We start from the raw sequence: 10,078 nt of genomic DNA, 5'->3' as shown, positions 1-10,078 counted from the left end.
AAGTGTAGCCAGGCTAGCTGTTTCCCCCTGCTTCCAGTCTTTATGCTAAGCTAAGCTAATTAACGTGAATAAACCTCGGGATTGGGACATTTGACAAAAAAGTTAAAGCGCATCTTTAAAAACTCATGATATCTTCCTAATTCTAACCAAGACGTCTTTAATGTTTTGAATCTGACCCAGTCGTAAACAAATTATTATTATTTCTGTTTCTAAAAGCACATGAGAAATAGATTTGAACCATTATGATGCCTCTTATTCTTAAAGGCTGTGGTTTCTTCAGTATGTGGTGCCGCCCTGTGGAGCCCTGTACGCTGCTGCTGCTGTCACCAGTGATGTAATGTGGAAACTTGTTTAGTCCCGTCCGGGGCCCCGGCGGTCAGGCCCCTGCAGCTCGCCCCCCCCCCCCCCCTCCGAGGTGCCGGTCAGTCTTGAGTTCGAGGGGCCCTTCGTCTGCGACCGCCAAGTGACTGCGTTTCATAAAGATAAGTGGCGTTCGGAAAAAAGAAGGAGCACATGATCAATTCAAAGAGTCGCATGGCAGAGACTGTCATCACCTGGATATAAGGGGGGGGGGGGTACAGTAACCTGTGGGTGAACTCTGCTTCAGTCAGGATGAACAGAAATATACTAAATATCTGTTTAACAATTAAAATCTAGTCATGAGATTCACAGAGATTATTTGCTTTTGCAACACTTTTGTCAATAAAGTTTTCGTGCCTGCTTGTTTATCTTAAATCTGTCTTGTATCAGTTAAAGTTGGTTTGGTTTGGGGAGGGATTCTATATGTTTATATTAATATGTGTTTGTCTTGATGTATATAAAACATGACTCCCGTGTCCAAGCGACTGTTGTGGACCAGTTGAAAGACTTTTTGTATTTTCAGTTTGGACGTTTGGACGTTTGGACGTTTGGACTTTGTTTTGTGTGTTTGGACAATCAGCCCTCGGCAGAGGTCTGTGCTCTGAGTGCCCGTCGAGCATTAACATTATTTTAAGTTTCTCACGGTTCATCTGTTGTGTTGTGTAACTCGGTGTCTTCGCTGTCCATCACGCTCAGGGAAACGACCACATTCCAAATCCATGAGGCCTTTCTGTTTTCCTCTAACTGGATTGTTTGACCCCTGGAGAGGCTCCTCGTCGACCGGTCCACTTTCCCAAGTCACCGCTTTTAATTCAATTTGGTTCCAAACTTAAAACACAAACCAAACATCGCACATCATGGCCTCCGTCACGGATTGATTCCCTACTTGATTATTCCACATAACTGGGCTTGAACCAGTGAAACACTGTGGAGTTACAGGGCGTTAAAGCAGCATCGGTCTGAATGTGTGCGTTAATGGAGTCACTGGGTTCATCTGGCAGGATTAGACCTCCACATCTGGACGGATTCGTCTTGGTTTGGACATAAAGATACAGAAGATATAAAACCGGGGGTCGACTCTCTTGTCCAAACAGTTTGGAAAGTTGCCTTTAGCGTCGACTCGTGAAAACATTCTGTAGTTTGCCGGAGGTTGTTTGTAATTTGGGGGGAAAATTCAATCAGCCGTGTGTTTGAGCCGGGGAAAGGGCGATTCATTTTATCAGCATGAATCCATCAGCCCAGTTGACCCTGCAGACGTGCGCAGCTCGTTCTGCCACATTGTGCAACGCCTTGTAACGTTTTTATCGCCTCAGAGGGACGAGAGCAAACCAAACTCTGCTTCTATGTTGACACAAAGTTGAAACCTCTTTATTTCCAGGAACTTCCACCACAGGACGTTTTCTTTCTGTCCGGGAATAACGAGGCTGGTCGGTGTGTTTCTGTGTTGCTGCTGCCCCCTAGCGTCCAGAGGAGCATCGTGCTGCCAAGGAGGAGGTGGGATTTTCCACCAGTTTATTTGTCAGCAGGATTTTTTTCGCTTCCTTAGAATTGCATCGTCACATTTCCAGGGAATAATTCACAGATCTTTATTTACAAATTAGATATATTGATTAGGTGGATATTCATCAATGGTTTTGTTAAATTCGGTGCAGATCTGAAGTTGTCATGAAGTTATAATCTTAATACACGAAGGATCTCTCACACATGATAGATTAAAGTTGTCACATTTGTACTTTGCACAAGGTCAAATTTCCATTTTCTGACTGTGTTTATTATATTTGCTACAAAATTACAGAAAGTAAATATAAATGTTGAGGAGAAGTCTGATGAGTCAGTAATGATGATATTTGGACTCGTGACGAGATGTGAAACAACGACATCTTTATCCTGTTGGTTAATATTCATGATCATTTTCACTTCTCAGTCTACGTGGCTTAAACCTACAAAGGATTTGGATTTGATATAATCTGACAGGACAGGTCGCACACTTGTAGGTCACACACACACACACACACACAGACACACACACAGATGAGCTGCGAACCTTCCAGAGATGCACCTTCATCTGTGTTACGTGTATGGACGAGCCTGTGTCTGCTCCTGAACGTGAGGAGGTGATTCAGGGGGTCTTCCTCAGACCTTCCTCCTCCTTCCTCCTCCGAGCTCTGGAGATGCGACACCAGCACCGTGCTGTCCTCTCAACACCTCACACATGGCGGACGAATCTACACCAGACAAATCTGCTGCTCCTCTCTTCTCCTCTCCTCCTCCACTCCATCCATCCCTCCGTGGCCTCCTGAGGTTCCTCCTGGTTCTCCTGTGTTTGCTCCCCCACCCGGCTCAGGCAGCCTGGTTCAAGGTCGGGGTGGTGGGACCGTGGGGATGTGACCCTCTGTTCGCCAAGGCCCTTCCCCATGTGGCAGCGCAGCTCGCCGTCAACCGCATCAACAGGGACCCGTCTCTGTCCTACGCTGCCACGTTTGATTACACCGTGCTGCAGGTAGGCTGCTCATCTGACTTCTTGCTTCATTCACTCATTTGATGAATTGACTTATTGGAACTTCCTCTTCAGGAGCCGTGTGAGACGTCCAGAGCGCTGGAGGCGTTCATGGGTTTCCACGCCAAGGCCTCGGGGTACATCGGGCCGGTCAACCCCGGCTACTGTGACGCTGCATCGATGCTGAGCAAAGGCTGGAACAAGGTAGGTGTGAATGGTAGTTTGCAGATAGATATCCTGTCTTCCCCTGCTTGGACAGATCGGATTAGATCTTGTCTTTGCTCCTCCAGGCTTTGTTTCCTTGGGGTTGTGTTGGCTACGAGCTGGATGACGTCCGGAGCCACCCGACCTTCGCTCGCTCCATGGCGAGGCCCACGTGGGTTCTGCTCAGCATCATGCATTACTTCAGGTGGGCGCACATGGCCATCATCTCCTCCTCGGACGGCATCTGGATGGAGACGGCCACCAAGGTTTGGATTTGCTTTTATTTCTGACGCTGACAAAGAGAAACTGCTGTTGACAGAGGAATCCAAACTCTCCCTTTGTTGTCTCGGTCCTGTTCAGGTCGCTGATTCGCTGAGAAGCCACGGTCTGCCGGTCAGACTGGTCAGTTTCATGGAGAACACTCCTCACGGCATCAGGCGAACTCTGGCCAAGGTTCGAAAGATGAGTGAAATACGAGGTGGGAACTGGTTTACCCCGGCAGAAGATTTGCTCTGCGTGTCTGGACAAAATAACACTTGAGATCTTGGACATTCCTCAAGGACACAGTGTTTAAAACTTGATATCTTGTCTTGTCCTAGTCGTGGTCCTGTGCATGCACTCGGCGCTGATCGGCGGCACCGTCCAGAAGCTCCTGCTGGAGACGGCCTACGACATGCAGATGACTGACGGCTCCCTGGTCTTTGTGCCGTACGACACTTTGCTCTACAGCCTCCCCTACCGCAATGTCACCTACCCGGCTCTGAAGAGCAACAGCAAGCTGCTGAGGGCCTACGACGCCGTGCTGACCGTCACCATCGAGTCGCCCCAGACGTCGTTCTACGAGGCCTACAGAGAGGCCATGGAGACGGGGGAGGTGGCGAGGACGCTGAAGCCACAGCAGGTGATGCATGGAGCTGGAGACGAATCATGTGTGCTGCTTATAGTGAGTCTGTCTGAGCTGAACTCTGTGACCTGCAGGTGTCTCCTCTCTTCGGGACCATCTACAGCTCCGTCCTCTTCATGGCTCACGCGGTGCATCGTGTTCGGCAGTCGGGGGAGTGGATGTCTGGCGGCAACCTGGCGAGACACACCCACAATCTGGCCTTTCAGGTACTGAGAAGACTGAGAGACTGAAAAAAGTTTGTCCATTTGTCCCCTTTGTCCAGAAAGATGAGAAATGTGTCTTTTGAATTTTCATGCCATACAATTAAATCTGTCTGGACTGAAAATAAACATGAAAAAGACGAAGGTCTGGCCATGAAATATACATTTGAATGATTTCACATTTTCATGCAGTATCTTATTAACGTTTCAGGGGTTCAGTCACCCGATTAAAACCAACGACTCTGGAGCAGCTCTGCTGGAATATCTCATCCTGGACACAGACGGTCTCTCCTGGGAGCTGAAGCCAGTGTACAGGTACAAGAGGGATAATTAAGTTCATATACAAGGTGATACAGGGATGTACAGAGAGATGATTCATATAAGAGGGTTGTGTCAGCGGTTGCATTAATAACGATCATATCGACTGATGACAGGATCGACATGGAGGTCGGGATGGTGCGATTCCTGGGTCGAGACATCCACTTCCCCCGAGGCTACGGACCCAGGAGAGACTCCTCCTGCTGGTTCACTCCTGGAGTCATCTGCTCGGGGGGTGAGAGCTTCACTCTGGATAATCTTTCTATGTAGTCTTATTTATTTCTTCCCTTTATTTTCAAACCAAGATCTTCTTGTTCTGTTCCAGGCGTGGATCTGCTCACGGCCATCAGGATGTTCCTCGGAGCGATCTTCTTCTCTGTCGTCTCCGTGGCATTGATTTACTGCGTCAGGTACAAATCTATGTCCAGCCTGAAAAGTCTTGAGTATCAATATAGACTAGAACTATTCTTTTTCGGCATAATAACTAGAGACGTTTGATGTTATCGTCGAGTTTCACATGTCTCCTCCTGCTCTCTTGTTGCCTAGGCGACGCATCAATCAGATTCTCCTGGTCAAGAGTCCAAACAAGATCTTACTGACTCTGGCAGATGTCACATTCATAAACCCGTCGCTTAGCAACAAGGTCAGCCTCTGCTTGACATCTCCTCTAGAGTCCAACTTTTTACTTGTCTCCGGTGATTGATTGATTGTTACATTTTTGAAATTACTCAACAAACATCACACCCTGAACTCGCGTCTGCACAGAAGCTGAGTCGGGACGACAGCAGAACCAGTGGCATGAGGAGCGTGTCGGACCGCAGCCTCACCTCACCAGTGTCCACCATGACCCCGGCCACCTATGAGAACTCCAACGTTGTCATTTACGAGGTGATGTCAGTTTAATGTTTGACAACATCCCACAGTCCTTATTCTCCATCATTATCCTTGAGTTTACCTGTGAAAGTGAAAATATGTCAAATATTGGCAGAACCAGTTTAATTTGGCATCTTGAAGAAGCTGTTTCCTTATGAAACTATTTCTGTTTCGTTTGTGTTCCTCTCCCTCAGGGTGACTGGGCCTGGCTGAAGAGACTCCCTGATGGGACGTTCAGCAGAATCAACCCCAAAACCAGTGACGTGTTTGAACTGGTACGTTATGTTGTTGTTGTAAAACAAACTGGAATTCATTACTTTAAAATTTGAATTAATTCAACAAAGTTTGCAGATGAAGGACATGCGTCACGAGAACATCAATCCCTTCCTGGGCTTCTTTCATGACTGTGGCGTGTTCGCCATCGTGACGGAGTTCTGCTCCAGAGGAAGCTTGGAGGACCTGCTGCTGAACGACGACGTGAAGCTGGACTGGATGTTCAAGTCCTCTCTGCTGCTGGATCTCATCAAGGTCCATATAAAGTAGATGGAGATGCACTTGGAAAACTTCTCAGGGCTACTTGACCCGGTATATGAATGTATCCTGTCTGCTGCCCCCCCCTCAGGGTATGAAGTACCTCCACCACCGCGGAGTGTCCCACGCTCGTCTGAAGTCCGGGAACTGTGTGGTGGACGGACGCTTTGTCCTGAAGATCACAGACATCGGTTACAACGAGGTTCTGGAGTCTCAGAGGTTCCCTTACATCGAACCACCGGCAGAGGGTGAGCGAACAGATCAGGGTCACATTCACCTTGTCCAAGTGGGGACATGTGTACGTGTCCACAACAGAACCAAAGTCATACGGTTCTGTGTGTTCCAGAGTTGCTGTGGACGGCTCCAGAGATCCTGAGGAGCGGGCAGCCGGGGCTTCACGGGACTCTGACCGGTGACGTGTTCAGCTTTGCCATCATCATGCAGGAGGTGGTGATCAGAGGGCCTCCGTTCTGCATGCTGGACCTCTCCGCTGCAGGTCCGGGAACTGCATCCTGATTCTGAAAATGCTAAATGCACTGTTTCTTTTCTTATATCTATATAGACCCCAATTACTTGTTGATGCATTGATCCCTGCAGCTAAAGTGCCACCATGGTTAAAACAACGACAGCTGATGTGTCTCTGTGTTTCAGACATCATAGAGAAGCTCTGTAAGCCTCCTCCTCTGTGTCGGCCGCTGGTCAGTCCAGACTACGCTCCGTTAGAGTGCATCCAGCTGATGAAGCAGTGCTGGAACGAGCAGCCGGAGAAGAGGCCCAGCTTCGAGGAGATCTTTGACCAGGTAGTTGAGCAAAAATGTCTGCATCTAAATGCTTTGTACGCTGATTTTAAACAAGTAAAACTAGATGCAGGAGTGAATGTGCTTTTTGTTTGTTCGGGAGTTAAATACCTGTCGTTGGTTAATCAGGCAAAGTTTTACTTGTGTCTTGTCCTTCTCGCCCATATCTAAGTTTAAAGACATCAACAAGGGGAAGAAGACCAACATCATTGACTCCATGCTGCGGATGCTGGAGCAGTATTCGTCCAACCTGGAGGAGCTGATCCGAGAGCGAACGGAGGAGCTGGAGATCGAGAAGCAGAAGACGGAGAAGCTGCTGACGCAGATGCTGCCTCCGTGAGTTTAACTCCTACACAACACAACGTCATTACAATTTATCCTGATCAATGGTTTAAATAAAATTCAACCTACATTTTAACCTTGTGTTCGTCTTCTTCCCTTCAGATCTGTGGCAGAAGCTTTGAAAGTGGGCGGCACAGTCGAACCAGAGCACTTTGACCACGTGACGCTTTACTTCAGCGACATCGTTGGGTTCACCACCATCTCAGCCAACAGCGAACCCATCGAGGTGGTCGACCTGCTCAACGACCTCTACACCATCTTCGACGCCATCATAGGAAACCACGACGTCTACAAGGTGGCCTCCACCTCTGTTAGCACAATCAAATCCCTTTAGATCCCTTGATTGCTCATTGTGTTGTGTTGTTGACCAGGTGGAGACGATAGGTGATGCTTACATGGTGGCATCTGGACTTCCCGTCCCTAACGACAACCGTCACGCTGCGGAAATAGCGAACATGGCTCTGGACATCCTGAGTGCGGTGGGAACCTTCAAAATGAGACACATGCCTGATGTTCCCGTCAGGATACGAATCGGACTGCACACAGGTGAGTGTTGGACGTTAGGTAACTTACATTTAATCCTTGGATCCAAACTCTTTCACAAAGCTTGTTTGTGTTGTAGGTCCATGTGTAGCAGGGGTGGTGGGTCTGACCATGCCTCGCTACTGTCTGTTTGGAGACACGGTGACCACTGCCTCTCGTATGGAGTCCAGCGGGATGCGTAAGTCACAGACCGACAATACATAGGACTGAAAGATTGTGTATAAAATAACCAGGCAGTGATTACTTGTTTCTGAACTAAAGCCTACAGGATCCATGTCCACGAGAGCACCGTGAAGGTCCTGCGGGATCTAAACCTCGGCTACAAGTGGGAATTAAGAGGCAGGACAGAAGTCAAGGTACAACTTCTTTATCAGGGACAAGATTTCAACAGAAAACAGCATCTCAACACCTTTCTTTGTCTTTCTTCTCAGGGGAAAGGTGTGGAGGAGACCTACTGGCTCGTAGGGAGAGATGGGTTCACCAAACCTCTGCCTGTTCCTCCAGAACTCAAAACCAGGTAAAAATGACTTTTTCTTGGCAACGTGGCGTTTTGTGTATGTGAGTGCAAGCTGTGTTTACGCTGTTTACTCCGTCCCAACAGGGAAATGGCTCACGGGCTGCAGATGGCCGAGATCGCCCAGTACAAGAAACGGAAAGCCGAGAAACTGCAACAGGAACAACTTGCAAAGGAGAAAAGCTGAGGTAATGTTATGCATTATTTAAATTGTGATTCATGCTAAAAAAAAACAACAGAAGTGAAAGTTATGACCAATACTGCAGCCCACCACCAGGGGGTAACCAAGATGTTTTGGCTTTACTTTTGGGTTGATGTCAAATCAATCCTTTTCGAATCAGCGTCGCAGCAAAGGAGTCGAGGGACGTGAAGCAGGTGTTTCACGAGGCTGTGAAGAAGATCTCTCACGTCCGCGTCGTGACTCAGGTCAACGCAGCCGAAGACGAAGACAACGTCATGATGTCTCACCACTGACTGACCTGCGGGTCACATGTTCACCTGGACGGGACCGAACACGTAACTTTACCTCAGGACTTTGACAGAGATCATCCTCTGAGAAGAGTTAGCAGCAGCAGCAGGAGTGTGTGTGGGTGTGTGTGTGTGTGTGTGTGTGTGTGTGTGTGTGTGTGTGTGTGTGTGTGTGTGTGTGTGTGTGTGTGTGTGTGTGTGTGTGTGTGTGTGTGTGTGTGTGTGTGTGTTGAAGTGACGAGATGAAGTCCTGTCTGGAGCTATGTATAGAGGCGGTGACTCAGCAAAGCAGGGATCTGCAGAAACTGCCCGTCAGCAGCAGAGGAACGACGCTAATCTTCAGTTCATTTCCTCCTCCTCCACTTCCCTGTTTCTCCGTCGGAAGGGGGGAGGAAACGAGGAAACGAGAGAGGAGGGAAGCAAACTGAGGTGAGAAGGAGAGGTGAGAGGAAAGGAGGATGAATGACCATCTCATGCTTTCACCACCTTGTCTTTGCTCTTCATCCTCCATCCATGAATTTGGCTGATGGGATCTGATAATCTACACTAAACACATAAACACTGGTTTAATATAACTAATAATATAATTTGTCTGTTATTCTCACATGACAATCGTGTGTAGTTCAGCCTTGAAGGCGAATTAATTTACTATTGGGTAATTGTAGCTCTGTTTCAATGTTTTTATCTCTATATCTGTGTTGATATAAATACTTCAGTTAATTAATATCATCAGTTTTACTTTAATTTTATCCTCATAATAGAAACTTTTTACTAAAGGCAGGAAATTTTAGATTTTCCTGTCAATAGCTTCATTTTTCCATAAAGTTTGATTGAAGAAGATTTAAGTTTGACATTAAAAGTTTCTCCTCCAACTTTTTAATGTGAATCTGATTTTAAAACAACCTCACAACGCCCTCTAGTGGTCAAATACAAATTAATCTCAGATTTATTCAAACTACAGATGGCAACCTGGAAACTCCGCAGGATTATCCCTGCTGATCCTGTGTGTGTGTGTGTGTGTGTGTGTGTGTGTGTGTGTGTGTGTGTGTGTGTGTGTGTGTGTGTGTGTGTGTGTGTGTGTGTGTGTGTGGGTCCATCTAAAATCCTTAAACTGACAGGGAGTTTACCACGCTCTCTCACTGTGTAGATAACGGACTCATACTCTCATCTCAGTAGTTCCAACGAAACGTTGCATGCAACCTGATTTAGTCTATAATTTATGTGTAATTAAACTAAAATGATTTTTTTCATCTCAAACTGTTACATTAAAATAATTTTAAATAGCGGAACAAAGATAAAACCTAACTTTGTTGAGGAGAAACAGGTTTTGGATTCTGTCTTATTCACGACTCCTCAGATTCGTGTTGGAACCCCGACCCTCAGGTTGCACTGTGGCTATACACAGATGTTTCATTAAGCCCTTTACAACAATGAAAGGGTTGTTGGTTTTTTTTTTATTGAAGTTCTGCAGCAACAGATTGATGAACTGCAAAATTCTAACCTTTTAACTTTGTCTTATACGAGCAT

At 47.0% G+C, this 10,078-nt stretch overlaps 1 protein-coding gene across 1 annotated transcript; it reads left to right on the top strand.

Annotated features, from left to right (window-relative positions):
* The first annotated feature begins 2,071 nt into the window (after nucleotides 1–2,071).
* Nucleotides 2,072–9,182, top strand: gc2 (guanylyl cyclase 2). Its single transcript, XM_034569252.1, has 25 exons — nucleotides 2,072–2,860; nucleotides 2,933–3,061; nucleotides 3,148–3,327; nucleotides 3,422–3,539; nucleotides 3,661–3,962; nucleotides 4,040–4,171; nucleotides 4,377–4,480; nucleotides 4,600–4,718; nucleotides 4,809–4,893; nucleotides 5,030–5,126; nucleotides 5,249–5,371; nucleotides 5,551–5,631; nucleotides 5,708–5,884; nucleotides 5,979–6,135; nucleotides 6,234–6,383; nucleotides 6,539–6,687; nucleotides 6,857–7,020; nucleotides 7,129–7,321; nucleotides 7,398–7,572; nucleotides 7,649–7,747; nucleotides 7,831–7,925; nucleotides 8,001–8,086; nucleotides 8,171–8,271; nucleotides 8,425–8,699; nucleotides 8,787–9,182. Exons 1-23 carry the CDS (start codon nucleotides 2,573–2,575, stop codon nucleotides 8,268–8,270), a joined length of 3,303 nt encoding a protein of 1,100 aa, XP_034425143.1. The 5' UTR covers nucleotides 2,072–2,572; the 3' UTR covers nucleotide 8,271; nucleotides 8,425–8,699; nucleotides 8,787–9,182.
* Nucleotides 9,183–10,078: the final 896 nt, after the last annotated feature.

Source organism: Hippoglossus hippoglossus, chromosome 18 (assembly GCF_009819705.1).
Source record: "Hippoglossus hippoglossus isolate fHipHip1 chromosome 18, fHipHip1.pri, whole genome shotgun sequence".
Classification (NCBI taxonomy): Eukaryota; Metazoa; Chordata; class Actinopteri; order Pleuronectiformes; family Pleuronectidae; genus Hippoglossus; species Hippoglossus hippoglossus.
Note: the sequence above shows the minus strand (reverse complement) of the source record. Positions and strands in the feature narration are given on the sequence as shown.